Raw genomic sequence first — 21,945 nt, 5'->3', positions numbered from 1 at the left:
GTGATTGATTTCCCAGACCTGTTGTCCATAGGCAGGTGCTTCACACAGGTTTCGTACATTAATCGGATTCCAAAAGCTAAGTGAAGCTTCAGTGCTTCATTCAAAGTGTCTCCTTCAAAGCAAACACAGTAAATGCCGTTGTTGTATAGGGCCGACAAGAGTTAAATGCAGTGGGTAGTGCTGCATCATCAGTTCATTGTATGCTTAAATACTAATTGTGTTTCTTATCCCTCTTCAGCCATATATAGAAGAAATCTGTGATAGTCTCCGAGGAAAAATATTTCAGAAATTTATGGAAAGGTAGGAACACAGCACATTATCCAAGCTTTCTGCTGAATGCAGTGGGAAGCCAGGTCCTTAAGTATTGCTGTAAGATAATGTTTCATAAAGTTCATTTAACTAATAGTGTATTATCAGCGAGCTTCTACAAAGGAGTGGCTGCTTTGTATATCGTGATGAATGTCAGGATGCAGGAGTGGAGAAATAGTAAAGCTGATTTTCTCTTGCTCCATACAGCAGCAGTAATGGGCTGCAGTTTGATCTCAGGGGTTTACAAACACAGAACTGTATTCCTGGGGGAGATTCTCATGAGTAACCAGCTCTTGAGTGTGGCTGAAAGACCTGGTTTGTATCTGGACACCCTGCAGTTAAGCAGGAAGGGTCTAGTAAAGAACACAAGACGGAGATGATGGTAAAAATCCTTCTGTAGAACTATTATTTCTTACTGTGAAGATAAATACTTCATTATTTGTGTAGAAATAAGAAATGATTTTTTTCTTTGCAACAGCTTGTGGTATTATCAGTGTTTTTCCTATTTTAAGATAAAATTAGTTTAAAATGTTCCTTGGAGTATATGGAGACTCATTAGCGTGAATCGAGCTGCCTCTGTTTTCTTACAGTTATCTTACAATTATCTTCCTCTTTCTGTAATTTAAGTGTTTGTTAGTTCCAATTTTAGTTGGTTTTAAAAGTTAACCATCTGAAGGAGAGATGTGAAGACACAGTGAGCACTTACAGGGATACGATTATCTCATGTCTTTCTCCTACAAGGTTGTAAAACCTGAAGCATGCACTGCTAGTAATTGTTTTGCTTGGTGGGGGTAGGATTGCAGTGTTTTGAAAGGGAGACTGTCATTTGCTAAGTAGCACCACGTACCCTGGTTATTTTACATAGCAGAGTCTTGATGCTTCCTCTGATGCTTTACACAGTGTCTCAGACCACTTTTAAACTTTTTTTTCCCTACAGTGACAAGTTTACTAGATTCTGTCAATGGAAAAACGTAGAACTAAATATTCATGTAAGTACCTCCAAGTATATTTATCTTGTCAAAGGAAGAACATGTTCCTTTTTGAGTAATTGCTTGCAAGTAGGTTGAAATAGAAACAATAAGGAGCGCCTTCTTCCAAAACAATGCATGTTATATGGATTACACTTGTTAAATATCTTACCACATGAATAGGTTCTTTAGATGATTTTTTACAGTAAGTTTTTGTAATGCTGCAAATTGAATCGGCTCTTGTTCTGGTTTGTTTTTTTGCATTTACAGCTGACCATGAACGATTTTAGTGTACATAGAATAATAGGAAGAGGGGGATTTGGTGAAGTGTATGGTTGCAGGAAAGCAGACACTGGAAAAATGTGAGTATACACCCACTTTATTTTAGGGCAATGCTAAGCTCTGAACTAGTAAGGAAATCCTTCCAGCTGTTTCTTACCAAACCGCTGGGAAGCAGCATCACGTTACTCTGTAGTTCTTTGTAATTAAATGTTATCCCAAGAGGTTCCGATTTCTGGATCATCTTTAAGCTTAGTTTGATATTTGATCCTGTTACATGCCATGCAGTGGGGCTTCAGTCTAGCAGAGCTCTTAAGAACATCCTACATTTAAATGGTCTTTGCAGAGGTAATGGAAAGGGCAGATGTGTTTAAAATGAAGTGTGTGCTTAACTGATTTCCTGGCCTGGAGCCTGACGGCACAGGACTGTGTCCCTGTGGAAGCCATGGTGGTGTGAAGTGGTGCCTCCGTCTGCTGGAGGTTGTTCCTCTCGCAGTGAAGCCCATCCCGTAGCTGGTGCTGATGTAAGGACATGACCTCATTGATGATGTAGGGACAGGACTTTAGTGCTGTGCAACATGTAGGGTCAGGCCTGAGCAGGTTCTGAACATGGAATTCCAGCTATGTGTGATTGTTTGTGCCCTGAAGAGCACGTTTCACTGGTGAAAGCAGTGATCCTTATTCACATTTGGTAGACTATAGTTCCAGTGTTGAAGTTCTCTTTAACAGAGCTCTCGGTGGGGACTCCAAGATCAACCCTCCATGGGTTTTATCCTTTTTCTGGTCTTACCATTCACACACTTCCCATGATCATCAGATTTGAATTTCTAGGCATTAACTGCCCAATTATGTTCTCTTTGGAACATCTGGGCATTGATTTAACAAAGCGTCTCGATATCTCTCTATCTGTTTATTTACATTCCACCCCACTCCTTTCAACTTGCTTTTCTCCTAACAATTTTAGTCCAGGGACCATCCTTACACATTCCTCTTCTAAGGAAACACTGCATGTTCCATGTGCCAAGTGTCTGCGGTTACAGTTGGCTTCACTGGCAGTGCTGTGTGCTTGGCATCCTTGATAATAATAAACTTCTGAGCTATTAACAAGTGGAAGATGTCTTAATGTTGCTGTCATGCTCACTATTTTTGCAGTGACTTCAAGTATTTATATTAATGTTATTACTAACAATACTGCCTCTATTCTTGCTTGGGGACTTTTTTGTCCATGTACAGTTTGTTAATTTGTCCATGTACAGAACTAAAGATCTTATTTAGCTTGAGCCACAATAAGTAGGCATCCATCCTGAAGAGGCAGTTGACAGATTCCCAGGCATTTTTATGTCTCAGGAGGTGGATGAACCCTGGGACTAGCAAGTTAAGCAAAGGACAGGTTTTATCAGATACAGAGTGGAGTGCAATGTGGGATAAACCAACCTATTTCCAATTTGAAGCAAACCTTTAGATTAGGTTCAGTTGCTGGGTAAAGGTTTGGTTTAGTTCTTTCTTAATCCAAACCTGTTTACCCATCCCTAATCCAGATCCCGTCCACTCTAGATGGCTGCCTCTGCTGCACTTACTGCCTGCAAGGAGCTTGGGAAGCCACCCCTCGAAGGTAAATGCCATCGGTGTTTCACTAACCCACAAAGACACACCTGAGGCTTCTTTCACATCACCTCCTTCAAGGGCATCTAAATAGGGGCCAGAAGCATGATGCAGAAAGCAGGCTAAATGGGGAGGGATTGCAGTGCTTTGTAAGCATGCAGTTCCAGATGAGGATGAGGTTCCCTGTCTTGGTCAGCCCTGAGCAGCCCCTGTCATTCACTTGATCAGCAGAGTCAAAGCGTAAATCAAGGACAGCATGTGCAGTGTTATTTATAGTCATCGTCTGCAGACTCCCCAGCAGGAGCACGTGCTGTGAATATATTCCTTGTTTTGGAAACGTAGAATCCGGGATGTTCACGCTCACTCTTCCCCCACTCACCACACATGCATGGCAGGAATGACGTGGCTTGTCGAGGGAGTGCAGGGCGAGGTGATGCGAGGCCCCGTGGCTGTGCAGAGCTGTCAGCGTAGGCAGTTGATGAGCATCGATGCAGTGCTGTAACACGGTGTTCTCCTCAGTGCAGTTTAACACCAGTGGCCTAAAAACCCATGGTTGCCTGTGTCTAGAAATCATCTCTGCAGGAGCACACGTCTCCTCCTCAGCTGTTGTCTAATAGTGGGCTCACCTACTGTCTTCACCAAATAGCCAGACTGTGTAATACCCTCCTCTTGTTTGATGGTTGTTAGGGTAACGTTCTGGTTTTGAGCAAAATGTTATTAATTTGTGTAATACAGATGGTAGAAGATTAAAAAAAAAGCTTTCTTGTGTCTGACCTTTGAGTAGAAAGAAAACTTCAAATCAAAACTCAGCATGTGTTCAGGATGTTATTTTCCTCGCAGAAACTGTTAGAATTCCATGTAACTGTAATAGTGTCTGCTACTTAATTCATACTGCAAAGCCCTGCTTGTAGGTATTAATAAATGGATGTATGATATGTAATACCTCAATCTCTGTGCTTGTTTGGACCCAGAATTATTTGTTAAAGCACATTTCTGTGTTAGGAGGTTTCTGCTGAAAATGTCTTAACTGTGAGATGTTGGAGGTTTGCTTGTTTAGTCATGCAATGATGTTTTTAGTACCAGGTTTAAGTCTTTAAAGAGCTTGCTTACAGGATATTGAAATATGCATGGCATAACTGCTAGTGAATAACTCTGAGTAAGGAGGAAGTGTTTTTGGTGCTTTTTCTGAACGGTTAATATTTTCAGGTATGCAATGAAATGTTTAGATAAGAAGAGAATCAAGATGAAGCAAGGAGAAACATTAGCCTTAAATGAAAGAATTATGCTGTCTCTTGTCAGTACAGGAGTAAGTATCATTGATTTATTATTTTATTTCTTCTTTTTCTTCCATGTAATATAAAAGCTGTTACATATAATACATATTCCATTAATTCAGTTGTGTGACATGCAAATATTAACTCCTCTTGGAGCCTTCCAGGGGGACAGCCACTGCCCTGGCCCTGCTGCTGCATCGGTCTTAACACAAGCAAGGATGCTCTTGGCCTTCTTGGCTGCCTGGGCACAAGTTCATATTTAGTGGCTGTTGACCAACACCAACCAGGTCCTTTTCCCCAGGGCAGCTTCCCAGCCCCTCTTCCCCAAGTCTGGAGCATTGTGTGGGGTTCCTGGGACCCACCTGCAGAACCCAGCACTGAGCCTTGGTGACCCTCATACAGTTGGCCAGAGCCCAGTGATGTGGTTGGGATTTAGCAGTTAGACTTTTAATCACGTGAACTGTTTCACCAGAGAAGTTGTGGCTTATCCAGAAGTGTCAGGAGTTTCCAGAGCTGGAGGGTGAAGTTCTGTAGCAGGGACTAGACAAGAAATCTGGGCAAATTAGTAATAATTGTTCTATTAACTTCAATTTGTGGTTCTGTTGCTGTGAATTCTCATGTCTAGCAACTCAAAGAGAAAATTACTCCCAAGGCTGCTAATGGTGGGGGTCGTTTTCTTACCTGACAGCGCAGAGCTCGTCATTGAGCAACAGGAAAGCAGGACAACCCATTTATTTTTTCATTAAGGATTATCAGCTCATTGGGGAGAAACTGGTTGTAGGTTTTTAGGAACTTGAAAGCGAGTTTAAAGAGAGGTTTTGTACAGAATGCTTCCCATTCAGGGACATAGGTGCATCAGCCAACACGAGATACTGGAACGTTCTGAATATACAGAATTCAATAGGTTTGCAAGGGGTAGAACAAGGTAATTAATTTGATTATCGAATCTGAGCTGTTAGGTTTGCATGGCGCGTGCTGTGCCCGGTGACAGGATTGATGTGCTGCCCGGAACAAAATGGAACTGGGTAGTTCATTGCAGTACAGTTAGTCATGAAACTGGGAATCCAGATGTCTCTGCAAAGCACATCATAACAGCTGTGCAGATTACACATACCTTTGTGTAATCAGATTTGGTAATCCACCTCAGATGCTGGCACTCACAACCACTTCTTCAGCAGGGAGCTGCCAGACTTGAGTCCATCATGGCTGTCTTGTGAGAGCAGCTTCTGATGGTGATGCTGCAGATGAGCACAGCTCAGCAGTGGGATGGACACCACTAAGGAGACAGGGAGCTGATGGGCTTGGCCACATAACACCAAGTGGGGGTTCCGCACAGTGGTATGTGCTTTGTTACTGATGGTTGGTGTAACACGGACAGACTGTTTGTGAGGTTTGTGTTTCCTGCAAGATACAGGCCCTGGCTTCCCTTCCCATGGAGATGTTCAAGCTGGGCGCTGGAAATAGGTTTTGAAGTTCTTGGGAAATAGCAGAGTATGGAAAATATTTTACTTTCTGTTAAAAGAAAGAAAAATATTTACTTTCTGTAATAGCCAATGTTTGCCTGACTTCTGTTCAAACCCAGTGCATGGAGGTCAGCTGGGACCATGGCTGCTCATGGGCTGTATAACAGCAGTGTGCCAAAAGGTGCAGTCTGTGTTAGGAAGTAGGGGCTCTGCAGTGCTGGGGTTCCATCCACTCTGCTGTGTCTTCTAGTTCTCCTGTTCTGAGAACAGTAGGTAGTCAGGCTTCCTTATTAAGGATAGTGATTAAATTAGGAAGGCTTACACAAAAATGGATTATGCATCACATTTACACCTGCAGAGTTCCTTTAAAAAACAAGCTCCATAGAAGTACAGGTGCACTGCTATAGATGGTGCCCTGCATTTTTCTGTGTCTGGTGTTTAAATTCTGATCCTTCTGGGTAATTAGGTTGCTGTAAGGATTTAGGAAGCCTGCTTGGGGACCCTGCTGAATTATCCAGCTGATTTAGGAAATGAAGTTAATAATTCTGCTGAAGCTTTTGCTCTGAAGTTAAGTTGAAACTACAGAATATGGAGTTTGTCACGAGAGGTAATGTCTTTTGTTAGATGCCATTACAGCCTTGCCTAGAGCCCCCTTTTTCTAGGACCATTTAGCAGTTATTTTCTCACTTTTCAGACACATATCTGCCTTCTGCACTGGGGGTTGATATGGGCACAGTAGCAATAACACATGGTTAGATTTGAGTGGTGCAGCCGGATTGCTCCATGTAGTGTGGGAATCACTGGAATTCAGTCAAGTATAGAAAGGTTCACATTTCAACCTTATCTGGTTTTGCTGTGTGGGAGGATGAGCTGACCTGAGCTGTCCCAGTGGCTGGTGAGGATGGAGTGCGTGGCTGTTCCCTCCCTTCCGGAGCCCACTCTGCGTCCTCTGCTCTGCCCAAGGCCACTGTGTTTTGCTGCTTCTAAATTGGGAAGGAAGCGAGTTCCTGTTAGAGATTCCCAGAGCTTTCACTATCAGTCCTGCAGTCATTAACTCATTGTTTAAGTCATGGTAGGTCATATTCATGCTTCCTGCCTGCTGACCTGGCTCATCAGCAGTTAAGCTCATCTTGGCCCATCTTCCCATCAGTGCTTTGGGGTCAGAACGTTGTCTGTTGGCGTTACTGTGCAGCCCAGTCTGTGTCGGTAGCACAGCCACTCCTTAAGCTTTCACTATAGACTAACCAAACAGCCCTGGTCTCATATGGCTTTGGAGAAGGGATTGACCAGGTAATAGTCACCCCCTATTCATTAGCATCCAGTATAGGCCTAAGGAAGAGAGGTTGTTTTGCCAGCTTTCTGCCATGGCCTGTGCACTGTAGAGGTGCCAGCACAGTGAAAAGATCACTGGCATCACAGAGGTGTTTTCCCAGCTGTATTTTCAAGGGTTGCTTGTCTTAGCCATCTGTGTGAATTAAGGCTCAAGAGCATCAAGCAGTGGCAGTATAATCCCTCCCCGTGCACAGCCACCCTGCAGTGACACTTAAATCTGCACTCACCACACTTGTTTTCTGGGATTTGCACAGTCTGGAGCTTGCTGTTCCTGCTTCCTGGGCATCACAAACTCATCAGAGCTGTGGCTTCCTTCCTGGTGTATTATGTTCCCTTTAACCATCTGCTGCGAGTGCTGCTGGGGAGCTGCAGGGCAGCAGTGGGTGGCTGTCCCCCCCCCTTGCAGGTCTTCAGGGGCTGGCACCAGTGTGGCTGCATTTAATGTCTAGGTGAGGATAACATCTTCTCTCCTTTGGGATTTGGTACGGGACTCAAATTCTCAGTCAGTGTTCCAACAGCTGAACATTCACCGTGCAATTGTGAGAAACAGCGTGTGTCCTTTACACTTCATGGGAACAGCTTTATTTCTCCCTGAGCTGGCTCAGAGCTTGTCAGCTTTGATGTATCTTTCATGCAAATCTCATGGAAGCTCAGGTAAATAGAATATTTGTAGCTGCTGTAGGTGCACGTCTTTAGAGGATAGTGATGGTCACTGCACTTTTTAAGCTCCTCATAGCAAAATCTGAGATCTCTAAAGTGCAAGTGAAACCAGAGGGTGTAGATGAGATTGCTTTAGAAAACTGTTATGAATGTGGACAGATATCACAGGAAGAACATCCCATGTATTTTTAGCTTCTCTAAATGGTACTTTGCTTATTGCCCAAATGAACTCTTTGCTCCTTTCCTTCTAGGACTGTCCTTTTATAGTGTGTATGACCTATGCCTTCCACACCCCTGACAAACTCTGTTTCATTCTGGACTTGATGAATGGTAAGCAAGACTCATGCAGATGATGGTGGTATTACAGAAATACTGGCAGGAGGACTTACAGAGATCATAAGGAGAATGAGGGAAATATAACTCCAGGTGTGAAGCAGTGGCCTGCAAGCACCAGGGGTAGATTGAACGGAACCAGGGGTTGTATAGAATAGGCTGGAAAAATCTCTGTAACCTTAAAATACTGACATGTTTAAGTAAAGATACCAAAAGGCCCAGTGGGCTGGAAGCTTGGGGAGGTGCTGGTCATGTGGAGAAATGTATGAGGACATCAGGGACTGATGAGTTTCAGGATAAAAGGGCTGCTGTACAGAGATTTGCAAAGAGTTGATGGGCAAGGCATTCCTCACAAGGGAAGAACTCATACCTAGAAGCCTTCGCATACCTCTCGTGAGGACACAGAGAGAGAGGAATTGGTGGAGTTAAGAGAGAGCAGGTGCTGCAGTGCCCATATTTGCTGAGGATGCTCAGTGCTTGTGGGACTTGGACTCTCTCCTAGGAATATTCACAACTTGATGTGGTGATGGCATGGCTTAGCTCACAGAGTGACGTTGTGTTGTGCCTGCTCTTACACAGCGTTTTACTTGCTGTGTAAATCCTTTACATTGAGACTCAGTTGCTGAATTAGTCACTGAATGCAAATGTATATGAAATAAATATATTCTTAAAAGAGAGTTTGAGATTGATGAGATTTATTTATTACCTTTCTCAAGTATTTTGTCCCCATTGGTACTTGCAGAGTGTAGGGCTGGGCCTCTGTGAGCTCCACAGGTTCTAAGAACCTACAAATGCTTCACTGCGCCTTGCAGCATCCTGCTCTCTGCCTGTGAGACAAGGTTTGACTGTTCCTTTGACCTCCTCTCAATTCTGCTCATTTCAGGAGGAGATTTGCACTACCACCTCTCCCAGCACGGAGTCTTCTCTGAAAAAGAAATGAGGTTTTATGCTACTGAAATCATCCTGGGTTTAGAACACATGCACAATCGCTTCGTTGTATACAGAGACCTCAAGGTAATTGAACACAGCAACTGCTTTCACTCCAGTGCTAGACAGCAGCAAGTATACCCACAGGTTCAATTATTCTGCCTTAAACCTTTTGTGGGGAAGAATCCACATTATTTGTTCATCTTTGGCTGATTTTTTCTAATAATTTTCAAAAGAGTTGTGATCTGAGCTGTTACCCAATTTAACCTGCCTGGAAGATGCTTCCTTGGGGTCAGAATGACTCCTGCGCAGTGTTACTCATCTCACCAGCTTAATGGTGCTGTTAAATTGGAGACTATACCACAGTGGTGTGGACTTGAGGCCAAATGGGATTTATTCTGTCATGTGCTTTTTGTTATTCTTCAGTCTTTCATAATCTGTGGGGTTGCTGGTGCTCCATTAGAATGTTGATGAGAGCTAGAAAGTGACTGTTACATTGACATAAACCCCCCAAAAAGCAATTACCAGTTACAAGAGAGTATTGATGTTTGAGGATGAGTTACTGTGTTCAGAGAACGTGTAGTTCAGAGAGCTGTAACACGCCAGGCAGTAACCTTTCTGTGCCTCTGGCTTTCCAGCCTGCAAACATCTTGTTGGATGAACATGGGCATGTGAGGATATCAGACCTTGGGCTGGCTTGTGACTTTTCCAAGAAGAAGCCCCATGCCAGTGTGTAAGTATTACATCTGGGGGCTGTGCTGCACATACAGCTACTGCTGAGTCCTTAAGGGAGAAAGGTAACACCTGTGTGGCATGGGCTTGCTTTGGCACGCAGCGGAGCTGGGTTCAGCTCTAATAAGGTTTTTCAGTCTCCTCTCTCTGTTTTCCTGCACAGTTGTAGCAGCTGATGTGTAGGCATGGCTGGAAGATGACACATCATTTTGGGATGATTCACTGCTCAAAGAAGAACTGAGTTAAAGTACCAGATTGTTTTAATTGTCCTAAATGGATAATTAAATATTCCTAAACTGACTAAAAAAACAGGGTTTATTGTGCCTTTCTCTCTCTGGATCTCTGTAGAAATGGAGACAAATTGTATTCCTTTCTGCCCCTTGGCATCAGGTCATAAACTGGGCTCTGAGTTTCTTGGGTTGTGTGTGGATTCCACATTGTATCTGGCAAGTTTTATTCTTAGGTCCTCATTAGCCCTGATTTAGTCTCAGAATTTATGCAAAAAGGAAAGCTTCATCCTGTCATACCTTCAAAGATCTGCAATTCAGTGGGTTCTTGGGAAAATCCCTATGTTCCACTTACAACAAAGGTAAAAGCAATGCACAGTGACTGCTTTCTAGCGGTGACCAGCCATGACTTCTGGTGAAGCTGTTCTCCTGTTGCAGCTTGCTGTTAGTTGGAAAGAGACACGAGGAACACCTCGGGAGAGCAGGAGGCAGCTCTGCTTGCCTCTGGGCTGGGGGCAGGAGCACGTTAGGGGCAGGAGCACGTTAGGTGCAGGAGCCCTTACTGGGCCCAGGGCTGGAGTGATCTGGTGCTGACTGTGTCATGGGATCCGTGTTCCCTGTAAACTGAATGAACAGAGTAGGCAACCTTCCTCTCTCTCTGTTGTGTCCACTCTTAGATGGAAGCTACTTACCGACCCCTGCACTTGTTCTGCTAAATCTCTGCTTCTGTTTGCCTAATCACCTCTGTTGTTCATGTTTGAAGGTATTTCCTCAATAGACACACACAAACAAAACATGCATATGTATGTCTGACCACAGAAAAAGCAAAATAAAATCAAGTTTAAAAAGAGTTATTTTTAAATTAGGCTCTTATTGAGCAAACACCAATTTTGAATTATTTTTCCAGTGATAGTTCTGGTTGTAATCAAGATTTTGTCCCTTCCTGCTTCTCAGAGGTACCCACGGCTACATGGCTCCCGAGGTGCTCCAGAAGGGAACCGCGTACGATAGCAGCGCAGACTGGTTCTCCTTGGGCTGCATGCTCTTCAAACTCCTGAGGGGGTGAGTGAGGTTTCATGTCCCGTGTGCTTTTTAGCCTGAACCTTGTCATTGTCTGTCCCTTGAAGTACTAATATGTAACGTATTGCACAGCATCTGAAATGGTATCTTACTGCCATCTCTGCAGTGTGGACCATGTCTGTATGCGAGACTTTTTGCTTCCAAACCAAACAAGGAACAAGCCCTGCTTCCTTTAGTAGGTGCAGGTGTGGGGCAGGGAGGAAAGCAGATGCTCTATCCACTCTTTTGACTTCTACTGATACACAGTTTACTCATCCCTTGGCAATTGTTAGTATTTTGAATGGTAGGATGTTACTCATTGCTTAAATGGATAACAGCAGCCCTGTTAAATGATGGGCTTCATTTTATGCTTAAGGCCTGCTGTTGTGCTGAAACTGTTCCCTTTTTACATGAAGTCTGTCCTCCTGTGCTTATAATATGTGGAGTCTTCCACTTGTTGAATCTGGCCTGTTACCATATTGGTGTACACAAATACATGATAATTACAGCCTTGTCAACCATTACCTTCTCACTAAAGCAGCTGCATAGAATTTATTGAGATTATAGGATTTATCTGAATCAATAAGCACTGATTGGCAAGTGTTTGGAAGTAGCATCCTCAGCATTAATGGTGAAACAGAAGAAATGTTTTAAGCTTTTCAGAGTGCTTCTCTGTAAAGACTGATCATTAGTTAGATCACCCTGTGTCCTTGCACCTAATTAATTATAAGCTCTTACCTCGATCCCAGACACTGTACAAAAGGTGTATGGCTTCTGAATAGAACTACAGAGCTGTATCAGTTTAACAGTAATTGTTCACCAACTAGACTGAATGTGTGCAGATAAAGAAAGCAACAGTGTTTAAATTGCCAGGAAAATAAATGTTTCTAAGTACAGGCAGCATCAGGCAGCTGGGAGCTGCCTGTGTCTGTAATCACCCACTTGAAGTAAGCAGCAGGACACACGATGGTTGGGGTTTGCTGGGAGCAGAGGGGAGAGCATCCTTCAGTGGGACCACTGTGGGCTCCTCATCTTTCCATCTGAGACTTCCCTTTGAGTCACTTGGGCCCAGAGGGTTAAAACCACTGACTGCTGTGGTTCTTCCTTCACAGGATTAAAGTCATGTGAAGAAAGAACTAGCACCTGGGGACAAGCAATGCCATCTACTACAGGCACTCAGGCTTACAGGGTGGGGAGATCTCAGTCCTTATGGGCTGCAGTTCCTCCTGACAGAGATGTGTGGGGTGTTATCGGTGGGTGGACAGAAGCCAAAGCATTATTCACTGGGAGCTCTCCTTCCTCATCTGTTCTGAAGGCAATTAAACATCTCACATCTCAAAACAAGGGCTGGGCACATGGTGCCGTTTCTTGGTGTTTAGTAAATTTAGTCTGGCACAAAATGTGCCCATAAGTCCCCAGTGAATCATTTGCTTCCCTGATATACTCAGAACCTCACCATCACAGTACCTGAGGCTGTTACTCTTGCCTTCTTACTTGTCATGCTTAAATCCAGAAGAATGGAATTCCTGGTCCATCCATCGGATCCATTCATCAGAAACATTTTTGATGATAAAAGGGAAATAACTCTTTGAATAGCAGATCCCCAGCTGAAACAAGCTGGTACCCAATGCCACATGGCAAGACAAAATGGTTTCTGATACAGTAATGTATTAATAAGTAAATTACATCTTAATTTTGAAAAACACCATTCCCTCAAGGTTTTGAAGAAAAGTGAGAAACAGGGAATATATCCTAAATCTAATGAAAAAATCTCATACTAAAATGTTTCTGCTTTTGTGGTTGTTTAAATCTGTAAATATTGGAAGGTCTTCTATAGCTAAAAGGAAAAGTTCAAACTTGGAACTATGAAGCAGGAAAAGGACAGCTGATAATTTACCAGGTAAATTGGAGGTAGTTAGTAGCCACCGCATGCCAGTGTTGTAAATGCTCAGTGTGTTCCTAATTGTTCCATGTTCTACAGGACAGGATTAATGAGGTGGAAGAGTGGGGCTAAGGGGATGCTATGCTCTTTCCTGCTGTGATAACCTGATGTGTTATGGCTTTCTATTGACTGTGCATTCTCTTATTTCTACAGTCACAGTCCTTTCAGACAGCACAAAACCAAAGATAAGCACGAGATCGACCGGATGACGCTCACCGTGGTAAGATCCTGGTGAGGGTGGCACTTACATTGATCTGGGTTAGTAAATTCCCATCTCCTTAAAAACTGGAGCTCTGGAGCCTGCTTTCTGCTAAAGCTGTATTTGCACGTGGAAGAGTTGCTTACAAGCACTATCAAAGAAAAGCTACTCTCCTGTGTGGGGAAAGCAGATCACACCACTTGTACAACGAAACAGCTCTTCTTGTGCTTCTGTTCTTCATAGAATGTGGAGCTCCCGGATTCATTTTCTCCTGAACTGAAGTCCCTTTTGGAAGGGCTCCTGCAGCGGGATGTTAGCAAGAGGCTGGGGTGCCAAGGAAGAAGGTAGGTGTTGTCTTCTCCTTGGAGTGCTGCCTTGAAAAATTTCCACTTCTCTGTAAATGAGTGAATTCGTTTCATGTCAAAATCTGCTTCCTGTTGTGATGACTTTAATTTTGGAAAGAGAACATTCAGCAGCGTGGTGCATGGAGTAACGGTTCAGCTTCCTTTGCTTTGGACAAGTTCTTGGACAGTTTCTGTTCATGAAGGCTTCCCTGAGCTCCCTGCAGTCGTGCTCACATTGGGTGGTGTTTGTACTGTTCATCCCGGTGTTGTTTTCATGGTTTTGCCTGATCCGTTTTGGCAGGAAGTCACATTACTTGACTCAGACTTACTGATAGCTTAAAATTTACTGCTTATCTTGGATCTGTAATGATATATTGCACGCAGAAAACCCCAAACCCAGAAAGCTGTGAACGCTTGTTTCATTTTGGGTTCCTCTTTCATTCTGGGGCTGTAAGGAAAGGGGCATTTTTTGTCTGTTGGCTACAAAACCTACTTACCTTGCTCATAGCTGCTCACTGAACCTGGTGTTATCACCTACTCAGAAAGCCAGGGTGAGGCCAAAGAGAAAACAATGGGAGGAGTAAACAACTGTTGAGAACCCATGGGCAAGGTGTAATGACAGCTGGTTGAGAGTCACACCTGCAGCTGGGCTGGCTCTGATTCCAGAGGGATAGGCAGTTTTTATCATGGAGCCCTCTGAGGGTGACCTGAGGTTGCTTTTCAGCCTTGGGTCTATCCAGAGGAGTTGCTTATTTTGCCATAAAATATGTATGATATGAAATCGTGTGGAGTAAACTTGTTACATGGAAGTAGTATACGGGGTCTGACAGATGGGTGTTGTTTGGCATGATGGACTAGCATAGCAAGGCAGTAGGGATTGCTTACCAGCCATACAGCACTGTTTCCACATAAAAGTCTTCTGTTGTTTGCTTAGGAAAACTTATTATTTTTTTTCCTTAAAAAAAGAAAAACATAAAAAAAACATTTTCCTGATGTTTTCAAGTGATAGAAATGTGACCTCTGAAGGCTGTTCCTCAAATACATTTGAAAAGTCCCATCTCTTTGTTAACTTCAGTTACTTTTCTTTTGCAGTGCACAAGAAGTAAAAGAACATCCGTTCTTCAAGGGCATTGATTGGCAGCAAGTCTATTTACAAAAGGTAAAGGGTTGGGATAGTAACCTTGGATTGTTTGGTAAAGCAATAAAGGAAAATAAGGCCAAACAGGTAATGGCCAGAGAACTGCAGGGTTCCAGTCTTGTACTCACTTGCATGAGTATGTGGAGGGTGTTTGAGGCAAAGTGCTGTATGCTCATTACTACAAGTCTTCCTCGTCAGTACTGAATCATTCAGGGTTAAATGACTGCATGGTGCCTACTGCTTTGCTGTCTCTAAACTGTGGGGTTTTCTCCCTGAATATTTGAAGGAGCATTTATTAAAGGAGAAGAGCTTTGGGCTGAAGCTGAATTTTAAGGGACATATTTTTGCAGTCGAGTGCAATCTGTGGAAAAAATAAAAAGGCTTGGATATGTTATTGATTTCAGTAACGTCCATGAATTTGTCTTTAATTCTGCTGCTTTTAATTCCTAGTATCCTCCACCATTGATTCCTCCCCGGGGAGAAGTAAATGCAGCGGATGCTTTTGATATTGGGTCATTTGATGAAGAGGACACTAAGGGCATTAAGGTACACAGCTTTAATTGATGGGTACAGAATGGCTGCCATGCTTAACTTGCCATGTACATGCCATTCCTTTGCTCCTGGGCTACTGAGTGTGCAAGGGATTACTTTCAACGTTGGGAACTTAATCCGTGCTGTTATGAAAGAGGTAGCTCAGGCTGCTTGGCTGCTTTGTTGTTGCATGCTAAGCCCTTACATTTTACTTTTTAGATTGACTGAAATCTACCTTCCTATCAAAAGTTTCATAGGACTAAGCAAAAATTCCAAATGGTCAGATGGCTTTTGGGAAATCCTCAGATTTTCAAGAATTCTTAATGGTTTGTAGTTTTAAAAACTGTAATTTGTTCCTGCTAGCTTGGAGAAATGGAGCTAAACCTTATTTTAATAGTGTTACTTCATGGTCAGAGTGGACACTGGGAAGCTCTTGAAAATGAACAGCTATGTGTCAATGGTAGCACCTTTACAAGTTAGAAAAGTGATAAAAAGAAACTTTCAGGTTCTGATAGTATCCAAACCCATTTTTCACTTAATTTAAGTGAAGAATGGGAAGTCAAAGATGCTGGCCTGTTGCTAACACACCTGGAGGGGGTGTGATGCACCCTGTGTTTTCGTCCCACTCCCAGGGCTTCCTGGGCACTTGGAGACAAGAAGTGAATCAGTGCTTGTCTTGGGTCTGTCTTGGTCTTTATTCTTACAATGCATTTCTTCAGTAAATCAGACTTTATTCTTGTTAGCACAGAAGTGAGTCAGGAGGGAAACTAATTGCTCTAAACTTTATAATCAAAACCACATGTTAAGTACTCAGTGTGCCGAAAAGGAACTTGTCTGTCAGTGTCACCTGCTGTAATTACAGAAGTTGGCACAGAAAAGGTTTTACGTGTTTAAAGAGCAGCTCAGAGAACCCAAGATGTTCTTTATCCCAGAACACTCAACGTTGTCAATGTTAGACCAGCAGGATTCCAGTTCCCTGCAATTCTGGAATGCTGTAATTCAGAGGAACATTTTGCAATGGGGAACTGGGTGGTCTTTCTTGTGGGAATCAGATACTCTCAGCAAGGCCTGACACTCCTGTAGCCAGAATACTTCCATGTAATCTTTGTTCAGGCCACCTATAAGAGAAGTTTATTCTTAGTCATGAGTCAGTGAGGGGTATCATGTACAACTTCTTTGCTCTGCGCTCACACTGGGACGTCACAGCCTTTTAGAAGGGACTGAATAATTCCTGCCTCTGAGTCAGCTGCAGCCGGAGCTCCCACTGAGGTGTCAGGAGCCGCCTCTGCCCGTGAGGATGCCGGTTCTGAGTGCCTTGCCTCCTCCCTTGCTGATCAGCGTGATATTTATACTGCAGTGTCCTGTGACACAGAGGAGAACATGTGTTCTTTGAGGTTACAAGTGGGAAAGCCAACAGTGGATGCCCACAGCTTTCCTCTCTTACTCAGATGCTGTCAGGAATCCCTGTAAACCACGTGCACCCAGCTGCAGTGAGGTCTTCTGACTTGAGATCCAACGTGGATTTTCCTGCTGTGGTCATGGAATCCCAGGCTGGTTTAGGTTGGAAAGGACCTTAAGATCATCCAGTTCCAAACCCTTCCACTGCAGCAGCTTGCTCCAGGCCCCTGTGTCCAACCTGGCCTTGAGCACTGCCAGGGATGGGGCAGCCACAGCTTCTCTGGGCACCCTGTGCCAGCGCCTCAGCACCCTCACAGGGAAGAGCTTCTGCCTAAGAGCTCATCTCAATCTCCCTTCCAGCAGGTTAAAGCCATTCAGCTTGTCCTTACCTACATGTTCTTCCTGAAGATCCAGTAATTTCAGTTTCCTCCAGTGCAATTCAATTCAAGTACTGTAGTTAGGGATTAGGGGAGAAAAGAATTCATGTAACAGGGAAACTGAGGTGTGCAGCATGCACTGCTGACTGTTGAAGCTTAATTATTAAGAATGCAGAATTTGGCTGTGGAAGCATGGAAGACACTGTGTACAAGGTGTCTTTTCATTCATTCATGGGTTATTTGTGCTGAGAAACTTGTTATGCAGCCAAGTTAAGAACAGTGGTTATGTTTAAGGGATTATATAAAGGTAAAGCCTAGAGAACATGATGGGGCAACGCTGAGTGAGGCTTTTAGAGATATCAGACCAAACAAGTTTTGAATAGGTGGCCTATTCTCCGTGTATGAATGAATATCTTTGTGTTTCATTAATATCATTGCTTATTTGTGTTTTGTTTGTACCTGTTTTGTTAACATTAGAGTTCATCTTTTAAAATAATGCTATTAATGTGGGTTACTATTGACTACTGGGGCTAAGAATAGTAATAAGTTATTAAAATGTTGGTGTTTTTATGTTGTTTTTCTCTTGCAAGTTGCTCGATAGTGACCAGGAATTATATAAGAACTTCCCTCTGGTAATATCGGAGCGTTGGCAGCAAGAAGTAGCAGAAACTGTTTATGATGCAGTAAATGCAGACACAGATAAAATTGAGGCCAGAAAAAGGGCTAAAAATAAGCAGCTTGGCCACGAGGAAGGTAATCTGTCAAATACACTTGTCTCCATCTTTTGCTGCGAGGTAGTAATTCATGTGTTTGAAGTTTCACACGGCAGACTCTCATATTACTGTCATTCACCAGTAATTGTTAGAATTCATTTAGTCAGTGTCGTGTTTCTTAAGATGGTTCTTAATGTTTTGAAATGCTGTATGATGACATAATGTTTAGGAAAACCTTTTGTACTCTCTTTTAAAGAGTATCATGTACAGCCTTTCATCGCTTTTGTTGGTGGTGTGTGCTCAGAAGAAACTATGTGGGATTTGATGTCATGACAGAGAAGCTGAGAAAGCAAACAGGAGGTCCTTTACAGCAAACCTCGCTTGTTTGCAGGAGGGTGTTCAGCACAAACTGAACTTTGGATAGCAATACATAATTCTTTTAATAGTTAATGCATAAGAACTGAATTCTGCTTCTGATTACTTGACTGCAGCAGCAGCAGCCTGTGTCATTAGGGCAGAATGGGCTCTGTGTCTGCCTGTGCACATGAAGCACTACTGGAAACCTGTTGAGGGCACGTGGAGTCATGGTGATGGTTAAGAAGAAAGGGCCATGCCCTTTCTTAACACAGCACACTTGCAGGATGCTTTTGGCAGCACCTCATTGTGCATACTAATGCTTTCTCTTGTTGTAGATTATGCACTGGGGAAGGACTGTATCATGCATGGATACATGCTGAAACTGGGGAACCCCTTCTTGACTCAGTGGCAACGTCGTTACTTTTACCTCTTCCCAAACCGACTTGAATGGCGAGGAGAAGGAGAGTCACGGGTAAGTGGGGTCCTCTGGAAAGCAGCAGCAGGGAAGGCAGGTGGATGCTGAGGCAGATCTGATGAAGTCCTGCTCAGGCACATACCTGCTGTGGATTTGTCTGAGTCAGTGACCGGTGGATTTGGGTAGCTTATCTTGAGTTAATGGGTAGCTACAGTGCACTGAGGAAACAACAAGCAGACTTGAGAAACCTGTTTACTCTGTTCTGTTGTGTTTTGAAAGGAATTTGGTAGTTCATGGTGTTGTTTTTCATTTAGGACCTCTGGACTATTTATACAAAAAAACATAAACTGGTAAGGTCATAAAGGCTATAGCATTTTGTTTCAAAACAAATGCTATAGGAACTTTAGTTTAGTCCAGCTGTGATGGTGTGCTAGGAAGATCCTGTGTGTAGTTAGTTAAGTAAGGTTTTGGAGTTTCAAAACACTGTTGTCCATAGGGAAAGCTTTTCTGCACACTGTTTATGTTTGCCTCTTTGCAAGTATAGAGTGCTTCAATATTCATTCCCTTTCAGCTCTTTGAAATAGTCAGATTGCTCTTTATTTATAACAGCAGTAATACTTGGAAAATAGATAGCATTATTTGCAACCCTCTTGAGGGAAAATAGTGACTATTTGGTTGTAGACACACCTATTTGTAGATTCTTATTTTGTGCTGTCATTCCTGGCTTTCTCAGCTTGTATTTTGTTGCATCTGTTGGGGCAACCAAGCCCCTTGCTAAATCCCTCTCTTACCTTATAGTCTATCTTTAGTTGATGACCCCACTCTTCAGAAATAAATGTTTGTGTAATGATTGTTCATGTTCATAACTCAATTTACGTGGGTAGTCCAGAGAAATTAGGTAGTGGTTTTGTTTGATGGGCAACAGGGTTTTTTCAGTCATCTCTCTGCTTTTTTGCAAATGCTACAGCAAAGCCTTCTGACAATGGAACAAATAGTGTCTGTTGAAGAAACACAAATTAAAGATAAGAAATGCATCTTACTGAGGATTAAAGGAGGAAAACAGTTTGTCCTGCAGTGTGAGGTGAGACACTTGTTTTTCACTGTCAATCAAATTGATTTTGTGTATGATAAAACGATTGACGTTTTCAGGTCCTCCCATTACGCAGTAGCTAAGGGTACATTATGAAGCTAAGTAGAACTGGGAAGTTCTTATCCCACTCTAGTTTTGAAAGCAGGAAACCATGCAGCTCCTGTCCTGGATTTCAGTGGTTAAATAGTTTAATAGTAAATAGCTAAAAACCTCAAAACTTCTCAACCTCTGTGGGCTTGGAAAGCCTTGTTGGCACATGTTGGTTGGTGGCAGCTGATGTGTTTGCGAGGGAGGAAGGACACCAGTGCTCAGCACGTTTTGACTGGCTGTAGTTGCTGCTGCCTTGCCTGCCTTTGGAGAAGCAAGGGCTGCGCATTTCAGTGCCCAAAGTTCCTCATTCCTGCAGAGAACTAAACTAAGTTGCTTAAAGGGCTAACTAAGAAGATGCTATTGGCAGTTAGCTGTGAAGTGCCAAACGACTTCTGTATCTCTTTCAGAGTGACCCAGAATTTGTTCAGTGGAAAAAGGAGCTGACAGAAGCTTTTACTGAGGCACAGAGGTTGCTGCGCCGGGCTCCAAAGTTTCTCAATAAATCTCGCTCCACAGTTGTAGAGCTTTCCAAACCACCGCTCAGCCACAGGAATAGCAATGGTCTGTAGGAGGAACAGCAACCCAGGTTCACTTAGGGCAAGCTGCTTCGTGAACATGCCGAGTTTCACAGAATCCTTACGAATTACTTTGTGCAATCCTGCACGCGGGATGTGCTTAGAAGAGGAAGAACTTGATGTTTACAGCGTGGGATATGTCAGAACTCTGTGTCTGGAGGTTGTGAGGACTGGAACCGTGGCAAGTGAATTCGTGCTCCTAGCAGCGGTGGAAATTGCCGAGCGTAGAGGCTGCATGTTGCTCCCATGCATTCCCCACCCTGGCGGTGTCGGAACCGTGGTCCGTTACCTGGAACTACTGATGGAAGGAAGATCCTGTTCTCTCTGCAATATCCAAGCCTGGAGACTGGGATGGTGACTGCTGGCTGGGAGCACAGGTCTGTGCGGGACCGACGAGCCCCTCGGCTGCAGGAGGAGCTGCAGACTTGCTGTGTTGGATAACCTTCAGTCTGTCGTGTTGCCATGTTCTTTCCGACCATTACTGCTGACTTTGTAATAACCTTTCTCCATACTGCTGATGATCAACAGTGTGACTCTTATGCACTTCAAAGTACTGAATTCTAACTGTCCTGTGGTTTAAATGTTATTGCTACTTCATGGAAGCATTGAACTCAAATTATTCACTTGGTTTGTTGTACTCACTAATAGTAGCTACCACCGTTTTGCTTCTTCTACGTATATGCAGTACTATAACTGACACCATAGAGTAATAATTGGTGAAGAGGAATTTATGGTAGCTTCATCTAGTGCTCTGTTGTATAAATTTGACTATTTTAGCACAGTTTTTAAAGAGCAGATTCCTTTTGACAAGTTTACAGTGAACATAAAGACAGTTCTTTTCCATTTCAGGTCAACTGCACTTTTTAAAGATTAAACAGAAATTACTCAAATCCAATGCATACTAGTGCATGTACTGGGTTCAAGTGTCTGGGTACCTCGGTACGTAGTCGGGATCACTCCTCAGTTATGGGACTTGTGGATCCCTCTCTGTTGTACACAAAACCATGAAGCAAGTGTGTTCTCATAGCGTAGGTAGCCCGGGCCATTGCTGTAGCTCAGCTCAGGAGCTTTGTGCACCCATCAAACGGCTCAGCTTGCAAAAGGATTTTCAATTGTCTTTTCTAGTGAGTTCAAACTGTCCACATTGAAAACAGTCTGAGAATACTGGGATGGAACTGAAAAACGAGCTGATCAAATGCCAGGTTTATATTAATTCTGCTTGAGGCGTCAGTCCTGTCATGTGGAAACTCTTGCTAAAGTAAAGATGTAATCTCTTAGCTGCTAGACAGCTTCAGGCACGTCAGGTCTGCTTTCCCTGGCTGTGCTGGTGTTTTGTAAGAGGGCGGTCAGGGCTGAATTTGAGCTTTCCTTCCGATACAGTGAACACCTGAACGTGTTCTGCCTGGCTGTGATGGTACAAGTCTCATAGTCCCTAAAGACGATGGGAGTTGTACCTGCATGGCTGGGGACAGCAGCTGCACAGGCAGCGTGCTTTGTCCCCTGGCGTGTGCTGTGTGTCTGGCTGCCGTCACTAACAGATTTCCATGGAGTCTGGGCCTGTTTCCATGTAGGAAAGTACAAATTGGCAAAACCAGGAGAAATGTTTTGGAA

The 21,945-nt window shown here is 43.4% G+C and overlaps 1 protein-coding gene across 1 annotated transcript in view; it reads left to right on the top strand.

Moving 5' to 3' along the window:
* Positions 1-21,224, top strand: part of GRK3 (G protein-coupled receptor kinase 3) — a 56,988-nt gene extending 35,764 nt beyond the window's left edge. Inside the window, exons 6-21 of the mRNA XM_034068534.1 lie at positions 239-300; positions 1,247-1,298; positions 1,548-1,639; positions 4,365-4,464; positions 8,139-8,217; positions 9,104-9,234; positions 9,786-9,880; positions 11,061-11,168; positions 13,261-13,327; positions 13,550-13,650; positions 14,743-14,809; positions 15,239-15,334; positions 17,685-17,847; positions 18,500-18,636; positions 19,547-19,660; positions 20,167-21,224. Coding sequence (XP_033924425.1) covers positions 239-300; positions 1,247-1,298; positions 1,548-1,639; positions 4,365-4,464; positions 8,139-8,217; positions 9,104-9,234; positions 9,786-9,880; positions 11,061-11,168; positions 13,261-13,327; positions 13,550-13,650; positions 14,743-14,809; positions 15,239-15,334; positions 17,685-17,847; positions 18,500-18,636; positions 19,547-19,660; positions 20,167-20,328 — 1,626 coding nt within the window. The 3' untranslated portion in view covers positions 20,329-21,224. The remainder of the gene's footprint in view (positions 1-238; positions 301-1,246; positions 1,299-1,547; positions 1,640-4,364; positions 4,465-8,138; positions 8,218-9,103; positions 9,235-9,785; positions 9,881-11,060; positions 11,169-13,260; positions 13,328-13,549; positions 13,651-14,742; positions 14,810-15,238; positions 15,335-17,684; positions 17,848-18,499; positions 18,637-19,546; positions 19,661-20,166) is intronic.
* The last annotated feature ends 721 nt before the right edge of the window (positions 21,225-21,945 follow it).

Source organism: Melopsittacus undulatus, chromosome 12, assembly GCF_012275295.1.
Source record: "Melopsittacus undulatus isolate bMelUnd1 chromosome 12, bMelUnd1.mat.Z, whole genome shotgun sequence".
Lineage (NCBI taxonomy): Eukaryota > Metazoa > Chordata > Aves > Psittaciformes > Psittaculidae > Melopsittacus > Melopsittacus undulatus.
The sequence above is the reverse complement of the archived record's forward strand: the minus strand, read 5'-3'. Positions and strand labels throughout refer to the sequence as shown.